The 25,438-nt window shown below is 40.2% G+C and overlaps 2 protein-coding genes across 3 annotated transcripts in view; both read left to right on the top strand.

The window, feature by feature from the left end:
* The first annotated feature begins 1,754 nt into the window (after positions 1-1,754).
* Positions 1,755-25,438, top strand: part of sdt (stardust) — a 449,266-nt gene continuing 425,582 nt past the window's right edge. The window contains exon 1 of one of the 2 annotated variants that reach the window (XM_067779589.1): positions 1,755-1,930. In XM_067779589.1, coding sequence (XP_067635690.1) covers positions 1,903-1,930 — 28 coding nt within the window. In that variant the 5' untranslated portion in view covers positions 1,755-1,902. The remainder of the gene's footprint in view (positions 1,931-25,438) is intronic. The other variant, XM_067779588.1, reaches the window with a different exon arrangement.
* LOC137248686 (uncharacterized) lies at positions 17,009-21,212 on the top strand. The gene is made up of 3 exons (XM_067779600.1): positions 17,009-17,338; positions 17,414-17,911; positions 17,973-21,212. Exon 3 carries the CDS (start codon positions 18,266-18,268, stop codon positions 19,610-19,612), a length of 1,347 nt encoding a protein of 448 aa, XP_067635701.1. The 5' UTR covers positions 17,009-17,338; positions 17,414-17,911; positions 17,973-18,265; the 3' UTR covers positions 19,613-21,212.

Below are 25,438 nucleotides of genomic sequence, written 5' to 3'. Positions count from 1 at the left end.
ATTGGGGCTGTGTCTCAATGTATCATTACTCAAAACTGTGAAAAAAGTTGTTTCAAAAAATTTGTTTGTCAAGGTCTTTGTGAATTAAGCTAACGATATGTATCTACATACATATACATATATAAATAACCAAATTGAAAATTTTACGTCCAAACCACAGTTTTAAGGTATAAATAAGATATCAATAGGGCTTCGCAAGGAACAGTGCAGGCCGTTAAGAAAATATGAATAAAATTGAATATATCGCTAAAATATCCTTATCGTACAACAACAACATAAATTTAAAAATGACACCACTACAAATTCCAAACACGTATTCACGCTATGCTATGTGAATCTGTTGACACTCACACTACCGATGCTACACGAGCAGTGCACGGACTTTACCACTTTATTGGTAGATCTACCAACTTTTGGACCCATTTTCATTTTCTACCACTTCTACCACCAAAGACCAAAAATCTACCAACATTTCAATATGTTCGCATGGAACCCAAATATTGCGATCATTAGGTAAACGTAGTTATTTACCCAGCACACCCAAATAACATTAAGAGATGACACTAACCAAACTAACCAATTTTGAAAAATTTGTGCACAAATTCAGACAAGAAATAAATTTGTTAATGAAATAAATGTAGTAAAATGAGCACGCAAATATTTTCCTCCGCTAGTTTCATCAGTTTTTTGTGAACGAAATGATTTTGAACGAAAATAAAAAAAATTTTAAGTAAACGATAACATACCGAAGTCGGTTATTTTGTGGCAGTATATTTGGTTCATTGGAAAATTGGTAATTAGACGTAAATTTTCGTCAGTATTTCAAGCTCGAAATACAGGAAAAAAGCAAGTATCATAAAGGCATAAGCAATGTGTATATATATATATTTACATGTATTTTTTTGTTTTGTTTACATGTTTTTTTAAGTGTCATTTCCGAGAAATGTGCTTTATTTGTTTTACAATAAATTATGAATTGTTTTGTACAAATATAAACTGTAGCTATTGTATCCTTGGAAAAAAAAATCTACCAACTTTTAACACTATTTAATTTTTCGTCTACCAACATTCTCTTTTTAAAAGTCCGCGCACTGTACACGAGTATGCTTTGCTTACATGCCAACCTAATAAAACCGCACTGCGTTATTTTAGCGCACGCAAACAACCGGCGTTTTTTGTCCTAAATCAAATAAGCATGCGTTGCGACAATGTAAAGCATGTGTGCAAGCGTCAAATCTAAATGTCACGCAGAACAAAAATTGGAAATCGAGTTAGGTTTTCACGCAGCAAATTCAATTTTGGTTGCTCTCATACAAGTTGTATGTGCATGAGACATTTTTGACCGAAAATTACTTGCGTGCATTTATATTAGGTTTGGCATTTTATATCATGTTGTTGTGTTGAGAAAACAAGCCAGGCATCATGCAAACAAATTGAGTACCCAGCATCTGAGTACTCAGCATCTGATCTCACGAGCAAATGAGTAAAGAGTGTGTACATTGTTTTAATCATATGGTTGGCATGTTGTTTGGTGTTCGGCAAATGGAATGAAAATAAAATATAAAACTTTGCAATTCTTGTATGTTGTGGGTAAATAATGTGCTTAATTAAATGCATTAACTAATAAAATAACTTAAAGCTTTGTGAAACTGTGTTTTTATTAATAATTTGACCAACAAGCAATAAGTGTAATGTGTTGGTTACATATTGCGTTTGCCTTATCGTTTTGACAATGAAAAAAAAAAAAAAATTAAATTAGTTGATGAGCCAATCATATAATTGAGCCATGGTGTGTACAGGTGTAGTGTTTTTGCAAGTGTTTATAGTGTTTACTAAAGTAAAATAATGTGGAATAAAATAAAATAAAGTGAAATGTAATGTGGTAAAATAAAATCAAATGAAATGAAACTTAAAAGAAATGAAAGGAAAGGTTAGGAAACTCTTATTTTTATTCAGGGCTGTCATGGAATCCAATTGTTGTCGGAATCGGATTTAAAAACGACAAAATAATTACTTTGGTGTCATGAAATCCAATGTTATCGGTTTAATGTTCGAATTGGAATTAGTGTCGGTTTTAGGTGTCACAGAATCAGATAATATCGGTTTTGCTATCGGAAACAATCCAATCAGTTAAATGCTGTTGGATTAAATTTTTTCCTAGTTGTATTTCTCTTGCAGTTGAGTATATTCTAAAAATGTAAGTAAATAAAGGTTTATTTTATAAAAATAAATGTAAATTTACATATATTTTCATTCTAAATAGGGGAAAACATAAAATTTCAATGCAAAACAGTATTTTGACTGAATTTATGGAGAAACATCCGGATATTGCGAAGGGCTTCACGAAGCACATCATCTAAAATCGTTGACAACGTGCTTCTACCTACACTCATGCTAGAATCTTTGCTAACTGATCTTTGATAGGATCCTTCAGCTAAAAATCGTAATGTAGCTGCTAGTTGCAGCACTGGCAGAACTTTCGAGCGGGTTAAGCATCTTTCAATGGTGTCCAATACCATTCGGAAAGCCTCTTTGTTTATGCAATATTATTCAATGTAACTGCAAATACACTATAAATATTTAGAAACCCACATTAAGACATTTTTTTAATTACGCTGTCTCTGGCAACTCAAACGGATTGCTGCGATCTCTCAAAATTTTCCTTTTGACCCTCTCGCAACTTTCTTCTTCCAAATATAAATTCCATAATATAACTGCTACAACTGCTGTTGCCATTTTGATGTCAATAAATTTTTTTATTTCTATATATATATATTTCTAGATATATTTCTGTTTAATTGCACAAAACAACTATTTTATAAAATTTTGCCAAAAAAATTAACATCAAAATTGCCGGTGCATCGCAAAACAGCTGATTCGAACATCGCTTTTATTTACATTCGAAAAGAGCAAAACCAATACGGTTTTATGACACCAATTGAAATCAATATTGGTTTGTAATTCCGACAAAACGCAAAACCGACTTGGATTCCATGACAGCCCTGATTATCTTCTATATATATAAAAATGGTGTGAAAAATGTATAGTAATTCATCAATTGAGAACGGCAGGCCCGATTTGGCTCAAATTTTTTTTCAGTTCTTCGTAATTGCTAGGAGAAGGTTTTTACGGAAGAAAATTTTGGGAAAACCCTGCGGAAAAGTCGGAAAATTGGAGAAATCGAAAATTGAGAACGGCAGGACCGATTTCGCTCCAATTTTTTTTCAGTTCTTCGTAATTGATAGGAGAAGGTTTTTACGAAAGCAAATTCTGGGAAAACCCTGCGGAAAAGTCGGAAAAATGGAGAAATCGAAAATTGAGAACGGCAGGACCGATTTGGCTCAAATTTTTTTTCATTTTTTCTTAGTTACTATTAGAAGGTTTTTACGAAAGAAAATTTTGGGAAAACCCTGCGGAAAAGTCGGAAATATGGAGAAATCGAAAATTGAGAACGGCAGGACCGATTTCGCTCCAATTTTTTTTCAGTTCTTCGTAATTGATAGGAGGTTTTTACGAAAGAAAATTCTGGGAAAACCCTGCGGAAAAGTCGGTAAAATAGAGAAATCGAAAATTGAGAACGGCAGGACCGATTTGGCTAAAATTTTTTTTCATTTTTTCTTAGTTACTATTAGAAGGTTTTTACGAAAGAAAATTTTGGGAAAGCCCTGCGGAAAAGTCGGAAATATGGAGAAATCGAAAATTGAGAACGGCAGTACCGATTTGGCACACATTTTTTTTCAGTTTTTCGTAATTGATAGAAGGTTTTTACGAAAGAAAATTTTGGGAAAAACCTGCGGAAAAGGGGGAAAATTGGAGAAATCGAAAATTGATTATTAATATAGCGAGATAAATAACAGATGGTGCTGTGTTTTTGTAAGTTTCGGATAATTGTGAAATTCACTGTTGTCACGTACACCTGTTAGAAGGGGAATCCGCCCCTTTGCGCAATCAAGGTGGAATGTCCCCCAGCTAGCTCAGGGCGAGAGGTCGGGGCCCTTAACCCTTGTCCACCTTGATGCGGGGCGGATGTCACAATCATCATTAAACTTACATCCGTGCACCTCCCTCGCAGAAAGCCCACCCTGCCTTGGACCGCTCGAATTTCTGCTTGGCAGCGAGTCCCCTTTTCCTCTGCTCCAAATGACCCTACATACTCACCCTAATGTCATCTTCACCCTCCCCCAACCGATTAAATTTTAGCAAACCATTTCAATTTCTTTTCCAATTTCAATCTACCATATTATTTATTTGAAATACCTTAATTCTATACAAAGAAATTAAAAGAAAACGTACTTTATGGCTATCGAGCCAAATATCAATGCTCATGAAAAATAAAGATTTAGACCAGGACAAACAAAAAACTTATATCACACTCGAATCGATATATGTATATATATGTGAATATCCACAGGTACCACAAGAAAAATGTATAATTATTCACAGGCTTAACACAAACCACAAAAAAAAAGGACACGGAATAAAAATTCAAACCGTTTTCAAAAAAAAAATAGATTACCGAACGGTGTATGCCTACATATATATAGATTCATATACGTACTTTCAAAACTTAAAACGGTATGTATGTATATATTCTGAAAAAATGTTCGATATACGACACTGTACCAAAAAAATAAGACATATGTACATGTAACGGAAGCATTAAAAAAAAATACAATGTTACAAAAAAAATCAGTCTTTCGATTATTCTAATTTTGGCAAAGAAAAAAAAAATATTATCCATTAGCATGTATATAACTCAAACAGGAATAATTTTATATATGTTACACCCATTTCCATCATGGGATATACCCTACAAGTGTTTTCCAATCAGAGATTGGCAATTTGTTCAAGGCCTACTTGGTCACCAAAGTTCATCCAAACGCTGTTGGGCTCAATCGGAGCCACTTCAAAAAATTATCCGAGAAACCACCCTAATGCCTACCTACAAGAGCGCTCTCAAGGGAGTTCAGGGGTTTGTTGCAGGGTTTATCGGCCACTGCACGATACAAAAAAAACGTATTTCCTTAAATTTCTCCGTTTGGAGTGCCTTTGTAGTGCCTTATAGGTGCATTTACATTGGGCAAGGTTCAAACTTATACGAGATTTACTACATACAGGAACAAACTATATATATAAAAAAACACCTAAACTAGACTACAATTATCCCTGCAAACGCCTTCCTCTTATTACTGCCGCTTCTCGTCGATCTCGAGTTGTTAATGTTGTTAAGGGTATATATATATTGCTTGCAGTCTCGACTGCCGGAACCAGATAACATATGGGGATAGTTGTTTTCAAATATAGGTGATTGGTATGGGGACCAGTATAACTGCATACATGAAACGCATAAATGTCCGGTAAAATGTAATAAATAATTTTCCCTGGCGCTGTTGGAGCTTTCGTCATCCGCGGTGACCAGATGGCATTCCCACTAGAGGAATAGAAAAATACCAATCAGCTCGACTTACATGGGCTAATGGAGGTATTTCACGCCAATTTTGGCGTTCACGCATTTTTATTAGGGTGTTTATGACACCAACAAAATAGCAAAATTGATAGCACCAAAACAAAAATCTTCCAAAAAAAATACGCGCTCAACATTATGAGGATTACTTTTACCGAAGAAAACTTTAGTTTTTAAGTAGGGATATGAAACAAGAAAGACAAGAAAAAAAAGCGGTTAGATTTTTCCGACACAATTAAAATGTATCCAGAAAATTTTACAACAAAAAAGGGATGATTATTTCAAAAAAGAAGAAAATTAAAATGGGGGGCGATTAAAACCCGGAAAATTTCATGACCGAAGTCGACAATGGGGTTGCGTGAACCCCAAATGGCGCAATAAGAAAAGGGAATTAACAAAAAAAATTAAAAAAAAAAAATTAAAAATCTGGCACTTACCCTCATAAAATCTATTCCACATCCATTATGCCGTTGGTTGAATTGTTTTACCGACGGACCCGATAGGTTTTATAAGGCCAAAAGCCTTTTAAAAAAAAACAAGTTTTTTTTTTCTTTTTTTTTCTTTAAACCGGATCTTTTTTTTAAACACAATCTCACTCTTATAATTCGCTTTACTTTTACGCGCACAGGGAAATACACTCTAACTACACATTAGGTACTTATTTTGTACGATGACGGACCGCGCAGCACAGACGAATTGGTGCAATAGACTTTTGGACTGATCTCTTTTCTACAGTCACACCCCCTTATATAGATAACAACATAGCAGATACACCGTTTTCTTGTGCCGTTTTCCTATTATCATCCTTAATCTCGACCGCAACCATAATAACCTATATCCATCCCTTTCCTGTACTCACCACGCTCGGAGCTACCCTATGGCTACCATCTGGCAACCCTTGGAAAAGAGCTTTTGCCAGTTCCTCTATTGTGAACATACCCCGTGTTTGACGTTTCTCGTTTGTTTACATTTTTACGTGCGTGATAAATCGAAATGTTTTACCTTTTGCTATTTTTGTGTAATTATTTCTACTTACACTCAGTGGTGAAGTGAATTTAAAAAAAAACAAGACCCCATTTCATGTGGTGCCCTTTTCTTACCCGAGAGTATGCGTCTGGACTGCCTGTAGAAGCAGCTACGGTGGTTCTTGACTTTAGCTCACAGGTGCTATGACTCGCCCAAGAAATATCGTGAGTATGTGCCCGCAGACGCGCTTTGGATCCAGGATCACGGGTCCGAACGCTGAACTCAAAAATTTTATATCTGCTACGAGATATTTGCGGAAGAAATTGAAGAAAGAACTTCATATGGTTGTTGTAATTTTGAGTGATTCGTTACCCAACACAAAAAAATTGTGCACTTAGATAAGTGTTACGCTTTCATGCCCTCAATAATTAAAGTGTTTTGTTTTCTTTCTTTATTTTTATTTCAGTGTGTATCTTAGGAGGCTCCGGCTTTGAGGCATAGAGGACGGGATGTTGGGACTTTGGGATGTCGAGTTTACGGGAAGTACACTTGCTTCGAAAAATGAATCTAAGGATTGTTACTTTTGCATACCTTTTTATTTCGTCTTTCTAGGTACTTTTGCCATTGACTTGGGAGTTCGGCCGTACCACTCGAGCGGGCCAAGGTACGCCCAACGCGGGGAACACCCACACCCTGACAACGTCTCCTGCCTCGAGAGCTTAGCCGGGCATATGTTACGGGAAGTAACGAAAATTGTAATATGTATATATATGAACTCTTTTTGGTTTCTTTATAGATGAACCCCAGAACGGGCACCTTTTAGAAACATCCTACGCCGCCGACTTGACCCTCATCGACGGAGTGGTATTCCGCAAGTTATGAAGTATATGTGTATAAAGTTTATTATAATTTGTTCTTTTTTTTCAGGTCATCGATGCGGCATTCTAGTATTAAGTTATTTAGTATACCATTATGTAGTTTTAAGTTATTTGACCGTAAGTTATTTAGTTCTAGGTTAGCTAATATCAAGTTAATTATTAAGCGTTAGTTCCGGTAGAATTAGGTTCTTTAGGATTCGTTTATTGTTTAAGGTCCTTCGCGTGCCAGGCCCCTAAACTCTTCCCTGCTAACGACTCTAACAAGTACATATTGTTACCTAGCGCCTTAGTAATTCGACACTTAGTGAACTTGCGACAAAATTTAGCGTTTACATTTTGTTTAAAGTCGCTAAGTACAAAATTCCGTTTGTAAATTTCTTGGCCAGGCTTGAACTGTATTTCGCGAATTCTTTTATTGTAGCGCGCCGCGTTACTTTCGTACGCTTCATGTAAATTTTCTTGTATTTTCTCACGCATTAACCTAAGCTTGTCACTATGATCAATTACAAACATTTCGTTGTCATTAAGACAACTCAATTTCCTGGCGAGCGCATAATCAGCCCCATTTGTGAACATATTAAATCCGAAGAGTGCAAAGTATGGCGACACTCCTGTCGCCGAGTGCACTGCACTCCGAAGAGAACACTCAATCTCGGTTAGGTATAAATCCCAATCCCTATGGTCATTTTCTAGATATGATCTGATAGCGGCTAACACCGATTGGTTTGCTCTTTCGGCGGCATTCGATTGCGGTGAATAAAAAGCTGTTTTTAAGTGTCTAACCCCGTACGTTTCCAATAGTTCCGTGAACTGTTTGGATACAAATTGTTTACCGTTATCGGAATGTACGATTTCCGGTACACCGAACTTATGGAAAATTTCTTCGGTTAAGAACTTAACCACATTACTCGCGGTAGCTTCGCGCATTGCCTTCAAAAATATGAACTTTGAAAAATGATCGATAATGATAAAAATAAAACAGTTGCCGCGTTTCGACCTCGGATATTTGCCTAAAAAGTCAATGTATAATTTCTGAAAAGGGCGGACTGTTACTACCTCTTTTCCGATCCCTGGCTTTAGAATTGTATTACAAGGTTTTGTTTCCTTACAGGTCTGGCATTCTCGTACAAAGTTGCGAACCTGTACCACCATGTTAGGCCAATAGTACAACCTCCTAAGTCTATGTAGAGTTTTCGCCATACCCCCGTGCGCAGCTATCTCTGGACAATGTGCGTTTTCGATTAGCGTTGACGTCAACGCCTCAGGGACCCACAATTTCCACTCATTTTCCTCTAGTTCTACATTTTTCGACAAAAACTTTTTAAAAACCATGCCGTCTTCTACCTTTAGATCAGGCAACCTATCTGTATTGTTTTCTATCGTGTTGATTAATTCTTTATATTCCTTCGATTCGAATTCAACGGTATCCATATTTGCTATTGGAGATTCTGTGACCTCTGCTATACAACGCGAGAGCGTATCCGCCACTATATTGTCGGCACCTTTACGGTGTTCTATTTCGAAATTAAAAGCTTGTAGTTGTAATGACCACCTAGCTAGTCTTCCATTTAAATCTTTTAAAGACATTAGCCATTTAAGGCTAGCGTGGTCGGTCACTATTGTAAAGGGCATTAAGTCAATATATGGTCGAAATCTCTTGACGGCCATCACCGCCGCAAGACATTCCTTCTCCGTTGTACTATATTTTCTTTGACATTCGTTGAACTTTTGTGAAAAGTATGCGATTGGCTTTTCTGCATCATCACTTTCTTTTTGGTAGAGTACTGCACCCAGACCATAATCAGATGCATCGCATTGTATGAAAAATCTTTTTGAGAAATCAGGGTGTCTGAGAACTGGAGCACTTGTGAGTGCTCTCTTCAAGCTATTGAATGCTTCCACTGCTTCTTCAGACATTTCGAACTTTCTCCCCTTCTTCAACGAATCTGTCAAAGGTGCTGCCATTGTGGCGAAATCTTTTATAAATCTCCTATACCATCCTGCAGTTCCGAGGAAACTGCGCACCTCTTTTACCGTTTTTGGAACAGGGATTTTCTGTATTGCTTTGACCTTCTCAGGATCTGTCTTTAACATCCCGCCTCCTACAATATAACCTAAATATGGCAACTCTTTAAAACAAAATTTCGATTTTTTTAATCCAATCGTAAGGTTCGCGTCTCTTAAGCAGATGACGACTTCTTGTAAAATTCGGAGATGTGAGTCAAAGTCAGGAGCGATGATTAGTAAGTCATCCAAATAGATGAAAACATTTGACTTTAATCTTTGTGGAATGACACGGTCCATTAGGCGACATAGTCTTTGGGCAGCGTTGCACAGTCCAAACGGCATAGTTACGAATTGATAGAGTGGGCGTCCAGGCACAGTGAAAGCGGTATAGGGTTTGCTCTCGTCGTCTAGTTCGATTTGCCAAAAAGCAAATTTTAAGTCGACGCTACTTATAAAATGTGTGTCGTCGATGCGACTTAATATTCCTTCTATGTTTTGTAGGGGGTATGCATCTTTTACCGTGACGGCGTTTAGTTTACGAGCGTCTAAACAAAAGCGGTTTTTTCCCGGTTTTCTTACCACTGTTGTTCGGTTGCTCCATGGGCTCTCACTCTCCTCTATTACGCCCAACTCCAACATTTTGTCGACCTCTTCGTATACGATGGCTTGCATCGCCGGCGAAAGAGGGTAATGTCGCTCCTTAATCGGTACTGTTTCGTCGACCAACTTGATTATATGTTTTTCTAAACTTGTGCGTCCCAACCCGTGATCTTCATAGGTTCTGAAACCCTGGACTACCTTTTCCAAACGCTCTTTCTGCTCTGGCGTTAAACAGTGTAAGACACGACGTTCGTTCCTGTCTTCATCAGATACCAAATCTTGCTCTATTTTTGTTAGATCTATTTCATTAACGGCAATAACTTCCGGTGCCAGCTCGAAATTTCTCCAAAAATCTACCCCAAGATAAATCTTTTGTTCTAAATATGGACATAAAAAAAATGTAATTTTCTGTTCTACTGTATTGAACTTTACCGGTAAAGTTGTTTTGCCTAAGACATTATGTCGGCGGCCACCTGCAGTTTTGACAGAAGACACGTAACGTTCGATAGGAACTCCTAACTCTTCTACAAACTCCCGACAGCCACGGCCTAGAATACTGACGGAGGCGCCCGTATCTAGTAAGCCGCGTGTTTGTATGCCCATTATATCTATATCCGCATACACACGCGGGTCTGTGGTACTTATTTTCTTAATAGATGCCACTACCTTCTGTCGAAGTTTTTTCCTCTTTTTAAATCGTTCCCTTGCCTTCTGAATTTTACGCGAAACTGCCCGACGTCCCATGACAATGCCTTCTGCAAAAATTCTTTCCCGAGTTTCGAGGTATTTCCTAAGTCGCTCTTCATAGGAAATCGTATTTTCCTTCCTAGTATTTGACGGCTTTATGGTTTTCGTATTTTTATCAAAAATGCAAATTTTAGTTGTAGTTTCGGGTTCCCTATACGGTTCCGTATTGGTTGACGCGTCTACTTTGACGAGGTTTGGGTGGAGCGCGATTCCCCCGTCACAACCGCGTTCCGCGAAGCGTTTCCCGCTGGGTTACACATTGGGCATTTAGGAGTGATGACATCCTGTTTGCCACACTTGTAACAAAAAATGCGTCGCTGAAGTGACATACATTCGGTGAAAAAGTGGCCGTCAGCGCCACAATTCCAGCATGAAACGTTTCTGCGAACGTTCGACTGCTTATTTGAAGACTGATGACGTATTTCCTCCACGGTGACTTGACCCTCATCACCGGGAGCAAAACGCTCATCATCTTCAGATGGGTAAACTTCATTCACATATTGTGTGCGTGGCGTAAAACTATTCAACGGCGTGCGGTCCCGGCGCGGAAAGCATCGCTCGACCTCCTTGCATTCCATTCTTAATTGGTCTAGGGAATATGCCGAAATAGGGTAGACCATTTTAGCTAACGATTCGCGCAAGTTCCCTTTTACTAACCGTACTATCTCGTATTCGGGTATCGGATTTTTGAGTCGCGAACGTAAAATACCAACTGCGTGAAAATACTCGTCGATATTTTCTCCCGGCCTTTGCTTTCTCTCTGTCAATTCCCTGAGGATCTCGAAATCTGTACGTTGTGATGAAAATTGGCGTAGCAGCGCGAGCTGTAAACTCGGCCAATCGACTCTGCCGTGCGACTTTATATAAAGCCAGTACCACTCGCGTGCTTCGCCGCTCAACAATCGATGGAAATCGCGTATTATTTCATTCCATGTACACCCGTATTGACCTTTTAAGTATTCTAGTCGGAATATAAAATCTTCGACTGGCATGGCGTCGCGGTGCCCTTTAAAGTCTAGTCCCCATTTTTCTACCTTAATGTCTGGCCTGGACAATTCCCTTTCCCTTATTCCTGATGCTTCTTCACGTCCTGCAGGGATAGGTGCTGATTCCCTTTCTTCGACAATAAGAGGTTGACGAGCTGGTGGTGGATTATTGCGCATGTAGGCTGCTGTACTGAGCATAGGGTGATTGTTGTTTCTATTCACGTTATGATTATTTGTATTAGCGTGTGTAGCCAAATCGCTGGAACGCCTAGAATCACGAGACTCGATACTTGAATTATGTCTTCGTCGCTTATTATTCCGATTCCGTACCCTATCGTTACCCCTTGCCGGCTCTAAGGCTGTACCCGTATTTGGAGTTGTCCTAGCTAATCCCGGTAAACTCTCACGAATTTCCGTCAGAATCGCTTGTTTCGCCTCGACCATCAATTCTTTTAGAATGGGTGCTAACTCATCCCTGAGGCCACGAGGATTGCCTACAGACGCTCGATTTGGTTCGACAGTATTGTTAGTAATAGGTGGTGGAAATTTCAAGTTCGATGGTGGAACTTGTAATGGTTGCGATTGCTCTTTCGGCACTTTCGGAACAGTACCGGTGCTCTTGTTAGCCTCAGCTGAAACGTTGGTTATGTTCGTTTGCCTATCATCCCCGCCTGCGGCTTGTGCTGTGCTACCGCTCCCGAATCGATCAGAAAGATCTATAAAAGTAGTGTCCTGGGAGTTCGCCATACTGGACGATTTTAGTTTATTTAATTGTTTAGTCTTGTATCGGGTGTTATAAGGTTCGAAGCGACCCATACGATTGGTGTTTTACACCTATCACACAGTATTTCCCCCTTTGTTCCGCAAAAAAAAAAAAAACCAATTCGATTATAAATCTGGTCGCAACAATTGTTTCAAAAAAAAATTTTATATCAAAAAATTTATGGCATACATTCGCTCGTATTCACGGATCAATTTAATCCAGAAACTATTTATAATTTAACTTCAATATCAAAATCTTTGACTTCCAATCGTTTTCAAAGATCAGTTTCAACTATCTAATTTCGATATTTCCTCAAAGAAAATTATTTATAATTTGAATTTTATGTCAAACTATTTGACTTCAAATTGTTTTCACAAAAAAAAATATTAATAATTTCAAATTTCACATACATAGGTTTGGGGGGGTTCAGATGACGTTCAGGCCTATCAAAGAAAAATTTTTTTGATGCTAGGAGTCATTGGAGCAAACACTTGCGTTCCTACGAGGGTGTATGCACTTCAGTATTTCAAACAAAAAATCTATATGTGGATCTGTTCTAAAATTCGCATACATTATGCAACACTAGCTTTATGCAGCTGACCGCTTGAGGTCATAATGTATAATTTCCATAATTACGGAGCAACATATTAACAAAAAAACTTAATAAGGACTTCCCTTTTATCTGAAGCTACAAAAAAAAAAGATTGATTGTATTGTAATGAAAGAAGAATAATTTTTAGTAAATTATAAAAGATGCAAATAGTCGGCCACCCTAATGCGGCTATGCCATCTATGGGCTATTGCTAGGGTCTGCCATCTGCTTCCAACGCCTGTCTCGGTGCATTTAAATTTTCGGATCAAACACCCTGAATAAGTCACCGAAACAGGGTGTTGGTCACATACGGCCCGACCCGTTTAATTCGATGATTGCATACGTGAAAGATATGTATATGTATATTTTAAAGATTGAAATATATTTATATGAAATGAGCTTTGCTATTACAAACGCATTAGATGTAGATTTCGCAATTTAAAATTTGCTCATTGGTGGGCGCCAATTTCAATCAACGGCGCTACTGTAAAATCCTCACGACTACATTTTGTTTGATCACCATGTGTATATGGTATAAAAAAAAATTTCTTGTGTTTGGGCGCTATACTAAATATAGCGGCCCCTCTCTATGCTTTCGATTGGGCGCCATATTATTAATAATTGTCACGTACACCTGTTAGAAGGGGAATCCGCCCCTTTGCGCAATCAAGGTGGAATGTCCCCCAGCTAGCTCAGGGCGAGAGGTCGGGGCCCTTAACCCTTGTCCACCTTGATGCGGGGCGGATGTCACAATCATCATTAAACTTACATCCGTGCACCTCCCTCGCAGAAAGCCCACCCTGCCTTGGACCGCTCGAATTTCTGCTTGGCAGCGAGTCCCCTTTTCCTCTGCTCCAAATGACCCTACATACTCACCCTAATGTCATCTTCACCCTCCCCCAACCGATTAAATTTTAGCAAACCATTTCAATTTCTTTTCCAATTTCAATCTACCATATTATTTATTTGAAATACCTTAATTCTATACAAAGAAATTAAAAGAAAACGTACTTTATGGCTATCGAGCCAAATATCAATGCTCATGAAAAATAAAGATTTAGACCAGGACAAACAAAAAACTTATATCACACTCGAATCGATATATGTATATATATGTGAATATCCACAGGTACCACAAGAAAAATGTATAATTATTCACAGGCTTAACACAAACCACAAAAAAAAAGGACACGGAATAAAAATTCAAACCGTTTTCAAAAAAAAAATAGATTACCGAACGGTGTATGCCTACATATATATAGATTCATATACGTACTTTCAAAACTTAAAACGGTATGTATGTATATATTCTGAAAAAATGTTCGATATACGACACTGTACCAAAAAAATAAGACATATGTACATGTAACGGAAGCATTAAAAAAAAATACAATGTTACAAAAAAAATCAGTCTTTCGATTATTCTAATTTTGGCAAAGAAAAAAAAAATATTATCCATTAGCATGTATATAACTCAAACAGGAATAATTTTATATATGTTACACCCATTTCCATCATGGGATATACCCTACAAGTGTTTTCCAATCAGAGATTGGCAATTTGTTCAAGGCCTACTTGGTCACCAAAGTTCATCCAAACGCTGTTGGGCTCAATCGGAGCCACTTCAAAAAATTATCCGAGAAACCACCCTAATGCCTACCTACAAGAGCGCTCTCAAGGGAGTTCAGGGGTTTGTTGCAGGGTTTATCGGCCACTGCACGATACAAAAAAAACGTATTTCCTTAAATTTCTCCGTTTGGAGTGCCTTTGTAGTGCCTTATAGGTGCATTTACATTGGGCAAGGTTCAAACTTATACGAGATTTACTACATACAGGAACAAACTATATATATAAAAAAACACCTAAACTAGACTACAATTATCCCTGCAAACGCCTTCCTCTTATTACTGCCGCTTCTCGTCGATCTCGAGTTGTTAATGTTGTTAAGGGTATATATATATTGCTTGCAGTCTCGACTGCCGGAACCAGATAACATATGGGGATAGTTGTTTTCAAATATAGGTGATTGGTATGGGGACCAGTATAACTGCATACATGAAACGCATAAATGTCCGGTAAAATGTAATAAATAATTTTCCCTGGCGCTGTTGGAGCTTTCGTCATCCGCGGTGACCAGATGGCATTCCCACTAGAGGAATAGAAAAATACCAATCAGCTCGACTTACATGGGCTAATGGAGGTATTTCACGCCAATTTTGGCGTTCACGCATTTTTATTAGGGTGTTTATGACACCAACAAAATAGCAAAATTGATAGCACCAAAACAAAAATCTTCCAAAAAAAATACGCGCTCAACATTATGAGGATTACTTTTACCGAAGAAAACTTTAGTTTTTAAGTAGGGATATGAAACAAGAAAGACAAGAAAAAAAAGCGGTTAGATTTTTCCGACACAATTAAAATGTATCCAGAAAATTTTACAACAAAAAAGGGATGATTATTTCAAAAAAGAAGAAAATTAAAATGGGGGGCGATTAAAACCCGGAAAATTTCATGACCGAAGTCGACAATGGGGTTGCGTGAACCCCAAATGGCGCAATAAGAAAAGGGAATTAACAAAAAAAATTTAAAAAAAAAAATTAAAAATCTGGCACTTACCCTCATAAAATCTATTCCACATCCATTATGCCGTTGGTTGAATTGTTTTACCGACGGACCCGATAGGTTTTATAAGGCCAAAAGCCTTTTAAAAAAAAACAAGTTTTTTTTTTCTTTTTTTTTCTTTAAACCGGATCTTTTTTTTAAACACAATCTCACTCTTATAATTCGCTTTACTTTTACGCGCACAGGGAAATACACTCTAACTACACATTAGGTACTTATTTTGTACGATGACGGACCGCGCAGCACAGACGAATTGGTGCAATAGACTTTTGGACTGATCTCTTTTCTACAGTCACACCCCCTTATATAGATAACAACATAGCAGATACACCGTTTTCTTGTGCCGTTTTCCTATTATCATCCTTAATCTCGACCGCAACCATAATAACCTATATCCATCCCTTTCCTGTACTCACCACGCTCGGAGCTACCCTATGGCTACCATCTGGCAACCCTTGGAAAAGAGCTTTTGCCAGTTCCTCTATTGTGAACATACCCCGTGTTTGACGTTTCTCGTTTGTTTACATTTTTACGTGCGTGATAAATCGAAATGTTTTACCTTTTGCTATTTTTGTGTAATTATTTCTACTTACACTCAGTGGTGAAGTGAATTTAAAAAAAAACAAGACCCCATTTCATGTGGTGCCCTTTTCTTACCCGAGAGTATGCGTCTGGACTGCCTGTAGAAGCAGCTACGGTGGTTCTTGACTTTAGCTCACAGGTGCTATGACTCGCCCAAGAAATATCGTGAGTATGTGCCCGCAGACGCGCTTTGGATCCAGGATCACGGGTCCGAACGCTGAACTCAAAAATTTTATATCTGCTACGAGATATTTGCGGAAGAAATTGAAGAAAGAACTTCATATGGTTGTTGTAATTTTGAGTGATTCGTTACCCAACACAAAAAAATTGTGCACTTAGATAAGTGTTACGCTTTCATGCCCTCAATAATTAAAGTGTTTTGTTTTCTTTCTTTATTTTTATTTCAGTGTGTATCTTAGGAGGCTCCGGCTTTGAGGCATAGAGGACGGGATGTTGGGACTTTGGGATGTCGAGTTTACGGGAAGTACACTTGCTTCGAAAAATGAATCTAAGGATTGTTACTTTTGCATACCTTTTTATTTCGTCTTTCTAGGTACTTTTGCCATTGACTTGGGAGTTCGGCCGTACCACTCGAGCGGGCCAAGGTACGCCCAACGCGGGGAACACCCACACCCTGACACTGTGATAAAATTGCACTTTGAGTGGAGAAATTAAAGGGATAAATAACAGATGGCGCTGTGCTTAGGTTGAGCGTAATTTGACAGGTACACTTTTCTCATTGTCATTTTTTATTAAACAAATGTGCTATTTTTCTTGCTGCAATTGATTCGAGTTTCCTGATTTTCGTGTTCATCGATTTATTTTTCTGATTTCGGATAGTCATATATCGCGTATCACATCCACAAACGGTCTGCGTTGATATCGGCTCATTGCCTGTCGTATGCCAGCATTGCAATGCTTTGAAGTTTCAATCAGAAACCTCCGGCTTATGCTGCGCTGGTGGCAAAGTGAAATTACCCGTTTTAACCCACCCCCCAGAGCCATTGTATTCGTTACTCTATGGAAATACATTTTCTAGAGAATACACAAAAATATAACGGATGCTTTCAAATGACATCATTTGGAGCCCAAGTTGTTGATGTACCCGGCTACAATTCCACTTTTAAGGTAATGATGTCCCATTATTATCAAAACATGAACAATTATTGTTATATTTTTTCGAAATTGCTTCCAAACATTCAGATTCAAGGGCAAATTCACCATCGAGCGGGACTTTGTTACCACTGCCGAACGAAGATCATAAGTTCCTTCAGATCTATTTCGTTGGTGATTCGGCAATTGAACTAGATTAGCGTTGTGCAATTTTTACTGCGACTAAACGTGAAATGATCGAACAATTACAAAATCTTCTGCATGAGCATAATGAATTGGTCAGATTGTTCAAAACACCATTGGATATGATGCCTTCAGACGACCGCAAAATCATTATTAGAGCAGACAAAAGACCAGCTGGAGGCCATGCTAGACAATTCAATGCTCCCACTATCAATGAAGTCCCAGTGGTGATTGTTGGCGAGAATAAGGAATCACGCGATATTGTACTTTACCGTCGGGATGGTGGACAATTGAAGCGCGTTTACGAGACGCATCGGTCTTATGATTCACTTCAATACCTGTTGATGTTCTGTCGTGGAGAGGATGGATATCACTTCAATATAAAGATGGTTAATCGAACGACAGGTTTGTTTACAAGTCATCACTTCTATTTTATTTTGCAACCGAGTTCGAATTCATATTTCAGGATAAGAAACGAATAAGAAGGCCAGCTCAATGAATTTTTATGCTTATCGTTTGATGATTCGGCGCGATGTTGACAATCATCTGTTGAGATATCGCCGGTTGTTTCAACAGTACTGCGTTGACATGTACGTCAAGGTCGAAACGGAGCGCCTCAATTTCATTCGTTTCAATTAATCCAAGTTACGGACAGATGAATACATACACTTGCGTGATGCCTTGGCTACTGAAGGAGATGCAACCAACATCAGTTGTTTGACCATTCTTCCAGCTACTTACGTTGGAAGCCCGCGCCACATGCATGAGTACGCTCAGGATGCGATGACGTATGTGCGGAATTACGGACGGCCGGATTTATTCATCACGTTCACTTGCAATCCGAAATGGCCTGAAATTACGAATCTCTTGCTGACAGGACAAACATCCAGCGATCGACATGAAATCATTGCACGAGTGTTCATACAAAAGATCAAGGTACTCATGGATTACATCGTTAAGCATAAGGTTTTTGGAATAATCCGTTGTTGGATGTACTCGGTCGAATGGCAGAAACGTGGCTTACCACATGCCCACATTTTGCTTTGGATGCTCGACACGATCCGCCCAGATGATATTGATTCGATCATTTCGGCCGAAAACCCAGATCCAAAAACTGATCCGGAGCTGTATTCCGTTGTGACAACGAACATGATCCATGGGCCTTGCGGAGTCCACAATCCAGACTCGCCGTGCATGGAAAACGGAAATTGCACAAAGCGTTTCCCCCCTCTGTTGGTGGCTGACACCGTCTCTGGAATCGACGGATATCCATTGTATCGGCGTCGCTCTACAGATAACAATGGCAAATCAATCGTGATGAAAGTGAAAGGAAACAATGTCATCGTCGATAACCGCTGGATCGTTCCATATTGTCCGCTTTTGTCGAAAACGTTCTCAACTCACTGCAATGTTGAGTACTGCAATTCCATTAAATCCATCAAATACGTTTGCAAATATGTGAACAAAGGGAGCGACATGGCGGTATTTGGCATTGTCGAACCCAATGCAAACGACGAGGTAACGCAATTTCAACTTGGACGTTACGTGAGTTGTAACGAGGCAATATGGCGGCTGTTTTCGTTTCCGATTCATGAACGTCACCCGACTGTGGTACATTTGGCAGTACACTTGGAGAACGGCCAGCGTGTCTACTTTACGGACGCAAATGCAGCGCAAAGAGCAGAACAGCCACAAGCTACAACGTTGACAAATTTCTTTTCGACATGCGAAAGCGATCCGTTCGCATGGACTTTACTATATTCGGAAATGCCACGCTATTATACATTTAACGCTGCATCAAAGAGGTTTCAACGCCGTAAAAAAGGAAATGTTGTTACGGGCTTTACTGATGTCTATTCCACCGATGTTCTCGGACGAATATACACAGTTCATCGACACCAAGACGAATGCTTCTATCTTCGCTTGCTTTTGGTTAACATCAGAGGCCCTACATCCTTCGATTCCCTGCGTACTGTGGATGGTGTGCTCTCCCACTCTCTCCGATGCAAATGTTTCTTCGCCAGCGAATCAAATTCGTACATTGTTTGCGATCATCATAGCCGCATGTCATCCATCGGACCCGACCCTATTGTGGGTCAAATATAAGGACGAAATGGCTGACGACATTTTACGCAGATATCGCATGACAAATTTGAATTTCGATCTTCAAATTAATGATGACATGCGCTACGAAGCGTTAGTTCTGATCGAAGACATGTGCATCCTCATGTGCGTCAGTCTGGTGTCGACATTGGGAATGCCAGCGCCAAATCGTTCGATAAACGATGCATTCAATCGGGAGCTGCAACGGGAGCAAGACTATGATCGAGATGAGCTGGCCGAAAGAGTCCGAACAAATATGCAGCTGTTGAATGCAGAGCAGAAGAACGTGTACGGTTCCCTGATGAAGGCTGTTGACGATGGAACGGGAGGCATTTACTTTCTCGATGCTCCCAATGGGACGGGAAAAACATTCGTCATTTCTTTGATTCTGGCTACAATTCAGGCAAGATCTCAAATTGCGTTGGCTGTTGCTTCCTCTGGCATTGCTGCCACATTGTTGGAAGGCGGTCGAACTGCATATTCAGCTTTAAAACTGCCGATGAATCTACTCATGGTAGACAAGCCAACGTGCACAATGACCAAGAATTCAGCGACAGCGAAATTGATGCGAGAATGCAAAATCATCATTTGGCATGAATGCACGATGTCGCATAAACGAGCTTTTGAGGCAGTTGACCGAACTATGAAGGATTTACGAGGTGATTCGAGAAAATTTGGCGGGGCTATGATATTGCTCTCCGGAGATTTTCGCCAAACGTTACCTGTCATCCCGAAATCTACTGCTGCCGATGAACTTAATGCATGCCTGAAATCGTCGTCTTTGTGGCGGCATGTCAAGAAGTTGAAATTGACCACGAACATGAGAGTTGCGTTGTAGAACGACTCATCGGCTCTTGAATTCTCGAGACAACTGCTGGCGCTTGGCAATGTCCAAATACCTGTTGATGTTTCCACTGGATTAATATCGTTCCCGGCAAATTTTTGCGAGTTCACATCGTCGAAAGAAGAACTCATCACCAAAGTGTTCCCCGGCATTGCACAAAATTATAAAAATTTCGATTGGATTAGTGAACGGGCAATACTTGCAGCGAAGAATAAGGACGTCGATAGCTTGAATTTGATTATTCAAAGTCAAATAGCTGGAGAACTGCATTCGTACAAATCCGTTGACAGCGTGCCCGACGAGGATGAAGCGACAAACTATCCAACAGAATTTTTGAACTCGCTTGATGTGCCAGGAACTCCGCCGCATAATTTAAAATTGAAAGAGGGATCGATCATAATCACGTTGCGGAATCTGAATCATCCGAAATTTTGCAACGGTACGCGGTTGTCCGTCAAGAAACTGATGAAAAATGTGATTCAAGCTACGATCATCGAGGGCAAATTCAAGGGAGAGGAAGTCCTTATCCCACGAATTCCGATTATTCCATCTGATCTTTCATTCCAATTCAAGCGGATTCAGTTTCCCGTTCGATTGGCTTTTGCGATGACAATAAATCGCAATGCCAATCGTTGGAAGTCTGTGGGATTGATCTAGAATTTCCCTGTTTTTCGCACGGTCAGCTGCACGTTGCCTGTTCGCGTGTTGGGAAACTGTCTTCGTTGTTTGTTTTTGCGCCGGAAAACAAAACAAAAAACATTGTTCATCATATGGCTCTCTACTGATTTCAATTCCGTTCAAATAAATAACATTTAAATTTGAACTATTTGTGTTTTATTATCCTTGAAGTTTATCTGAAGGCGTTAAATTGGGGGGTGCCACACCTCTTTTCTAAATGAAAGGAAAAGGGGAAAGGAAAAGGGGAGAAAAAGGGAAAGAGAAAGGGAAATGGAAAAGGGAAATGAATAGGAAGGGGAAAGAAAAAGGAAAAATAAAGAAATATTTAAAGGAGAAAAGAGGGAGAAAGCGAACGGAGAGGTAAAGCTTGAGATAGGAATCGAGGTGCGGAATTTTTTATAGGGGCTTCTAAATGACAAATGCTTCCGTTTCCAGGAAAAGTTTGTAAAGCACTGGAAGGAATATTACCGGGCAGGATAACATCTGCCGGGCCAGCTAGTTTGGTATAAAACACTTACAAACTTACACACATATGAGTGAAGCTAATAATATCGTGTTGAAACATGACACTATCCTATTGCTTGGTTTTCAGTAGATCAAAATGACTGACATAAAAAATTGCCTTGAATCTCAAATTTACAATCGTCGCATCGTCGCTTTCACTTATTAGTCAATTTAATTGTCACTTTGTAGTTTAAACGAACGGCAATCGTATTTTACGTTGTATGACAAGCCTTTTTTATTGATATGAGCTTGTGGTAAAATATGTCCTAGTAATAACTTAATCGAATGCAATACCTTAATGGTATATATTCCCGCCTCATGGCTGTCGCTATGGTAAAAAGGCAGTGTGCTGCCCTAACTAGCCGAAGTTCCCCGAATCAAGCGACGATAGGTTAGGTTAGGTTGCGAGGGCTGAGCTTGACACTATGGTAACAGCTCACTACCTAGGCCACCAATGGGCCCATTGTAATACTCCTTACAGTCTCAAAGAGGAGCCGTACCCTGCCTAAAGCGGGTCAAACCACTTCGTGGAATTTATATATTTTGCTAGAGCCTTGACTTCATAGCTAGAGACCTCAGCAAGGTCATTTAGAAAAGGTTTACCAAGGATGGCCAACCTACGCCTACTAAGCGCTGGACAATGACAGAGGAGGTGCTGGATACTCTCCTTCTCTTCTGTACATCTGCAGCTGCGACAATAGTCGAAGGTCGTTACTCCCATTCTAGCACCATGCGTGCCTATTAAACAATGCCCTGTTAGAACCCTTATCAGGGACGATAGAACTGATTTGTTTAAAATCGGAAGCGCTCTTGTGCGCCCCTTGTCATATGAGGGCCAGGTTAGGCTGGATGTCTCACACGATGATATGGCTGACCATAGTCCATTTGCAATTCTTATAGTGGTTATGTTCACACGAAGCCTTAAAGTGGACATGGGTATACCTACTGAATCAATTACCGGAAGGCTATGGTGGTGCCTCTTCTGGCCAGCTCGTCTGCTCTGCAGTTGTCTTCAATATCCCTGTGCCCAGGTACCCATATAAGGCGGATACTGAAGTGCTGAGCCATCTCGCTAAGAGATCTGCGGCATTCCGTGACTGAATTTGCGTTGTCGAGGAATGAGTCCAGGGCCTTAAATGCGGGCTGGCTGTCTGAGAAAATAAACACCCGTTTACCATCCTTAGGCATATACCCGAAATGATGCACAGCCCTGTGTATTGCCATCATTTCCGCTTGGTAAACACTACATTGATCTGGTAGGCGAAAAGAGACCTCTAGACCCAGATCCAGTGAAAAAAGGCCTGCTCCCACCCTCCCGCCAAGCTTAGAACCATCCGTGAATATGTTGATGGCACCCGGTACCGTATGTTGTCTGGTATTCCAGTCTTGTCGCGATGGTATATATATACTATAATTTTTAACGAAGACGTTCTTTGGTGTGCAGTAGTCAGTGCGTACCGGTATTTGGATTGGGGCTTTCGTGCGCAGAATTGTTGCGTGTCCAATAGATCCATTTGACCAGAGACCTGTTTCCCTTATGCGTAGCGCGGCGATGACCGCTATTTCCTTCGCCACCAGGTCAAGAGGTGGAAGGTATAGCATTGTGTTGAGTGCTTCAGACGGAGTGAAGCCGAGAGCCCCGGTAATGCAGAGCTCCGAACTCCGTTGCACCTTTTGAAGCATTTTAAGATAGGTACTTTTATCTAGGGCACCCCACCAGACCGAGGCACCATAAAGAATAATCGTGCGCACAATGGCTGTGTAAATCCAGTAGGCCACCTTAGGGGAGAATCCCTAGGATGTGCCAATTGCTCTCTTGCAGGTGAACAGCGCTGCTGCTGCCTTCTTGGATCGCTCCACTATATGATCACTCGATAATAGCTTCCTATCCAGAATGACTACCAAATACTTGTCTTGATCAGTAAACGCTAAAAACGTACCCCCAATTCATCTCGGTGTTAGATTTGGTACTTTGTACCTCCTCGTGAAGAGAACAAGCTCGGTTTTATCCGGGTTGATTTCCAAACCTGTGGCTGTTGCCCAGTGCGAAATTTTGGATAGTGCCCCTTCCATTAGGTTGCAAAGAGTTTGCGGAAATTTCCCACGCATGGAGACGCAGATTTAATCTGCATACGCAATCACTTGGTGACCTTCTGCTTCCATGAGGCGTAGTAGTTGGTTGACAGTAACCACCCAAAGTAGCTAAGAGAGAACGCCGCCCTGTGGAGTGCCTCTGCCGACCGGTCTGCGGATCACGCGTCCACCTAGCTCAGTTTTAATCTGCCTAGGCGTAAGCAGATTGTATATAAACTCCACCAGGCACGTGTCAACCCCCAGATCGGTCAGCGACGAGGTGATGGCCTCCGGGAGAACGCTATTGAAGGCACCCGCTATATCTAGAAATGCCACCAGTGTATATTCCTTGAGGTCAAGTGAACTTTCGATAACGGATACCAGTGAGTGCAAGGCCGTGTCAGTTGACCTGCCCTTAGTATAGGCATGTTGAGCTTGTGAAAGAAGCGATGGCTCAATCATCCTCTGATGTAGTCCTCTAGGAGTCTTTCGAGTGCTTTAAGCAGAAAAGAAGATAAGCTTATACGCCTATAATCATTTGGTTTAGAGTGGGAGGGTTTCCCTGCCTTGGGGATAAAGACCACGTTGACTTATCTCCACGATGCTGGTACGTAATTGAGCCTAAGACAACCTATAAACATGCTTTTTATCCAGGGTCTTATAAGTTCGGCAGTATACTGTAGCTGAGCCGGAAAAATTCCATCCGGCCCCGGCGATTTATAGGGCTTGAAGGTCTGTAAAGCCCAATTAATCCTTTTATCATCTGTGATTTCGCTTATTAGCTCATCATTAGGTGACCCTCCGCCAAAAATATTTGAAGAAACGTCCCGCGCTTGCCAGGAAGTGTGTATCCATAAGCAAGTTTATGGTTTCAGCGCTGGAGTCCGTCCAGTGCGCATCCGGCTTTTGGACGCAACTTAGCTGAGTTGGTGATTTCGATAGCACCTTCCTTAACCAGGAGGCCGCGGATGTGGATTCAATTCTGCCGCAGAAATTCCTCCAGGAGGACCGCTTTTCATTTCGGATTGCTTTTTTATATATATTTATTTTCGTTTTATGAGCAGCCCATGAGAATTTATGTCCGTCATGCTTTGCTTTATTAAAGGCCGCGCTACATGACTTCCTAAGCTTATCAAGATCGGACGACCACCATGGTGGTTTGTGAGTTTCAATAACCTTTTTAGTCAGGCAAGCCCTATCTAAAGCATTATTACATTTTTGACTGAAATTATTTACAATCACGTCCAGCTCCTCCTCGCTCTCTGGGGCTCGCACCTCTTCAGACAGCTTTTTACCTATTATCTTCTTATAGTAGCCCCAGTTCGTTTTTCTAATATTTTGTATGTACATAGGACTTGTGTGCGCCTGTGATATAGAAAAGCTTATATATCTATGGTCAGAAAAGGAGTGCCCCTTTAGAACTCTCCATGAAACGATCAGGTCACTGAAAGAGTCTGTGACCAGGGTTATGTCAAGGACCTCTTCGCGGTTCCTCGCAATGAAAGTGGGGTAATTTCCTCTATTACATATTCTTAGATTAGTGCCTAAAAGATAGTTAAATAAAGACTCACCTCGGTCATTTGTATCACTGCTGCCCCTCTGGGCATGGTGAGCATTGGCATGGCCTCCGAGTAGGATGAAGTCATTTCGTGGATTTGCTGCTCTCACGAACTCCCTGAAATTATCCGGTGGTAGTGAGACTTGGTGATCGTGCGCTAGGTAGAAGGAAG

This window comes from Eurosta solidaginis, chromosome 4, assembly GCF_040869045.1.
Source record: "Eurosta solidaginis isolate ZX-2024a chromosome 4, ASM4086904v1, whole genome shotgun sequence".
Taxonomy (NCBI): Eukaryota; Metazoa; Arthropoda; class Insecta; order Diptera; family Tephritidae; genus Eurosta; species Eurosta solidaginis.
Note: the sequence above shows the minus strand (reverse complement) of the source record. Positions and strands in the feature narration are given on the sequence as shown.

Excerpts from the sequence above, each read along its gene's own strand:
- LOC137248686 (XM_067779600.1), top strand. The coding sequence starts at position 18,266 with ATGCATGAGTACGCTCAGGATGCGATGACGTATGTGCGGAATTACGGA.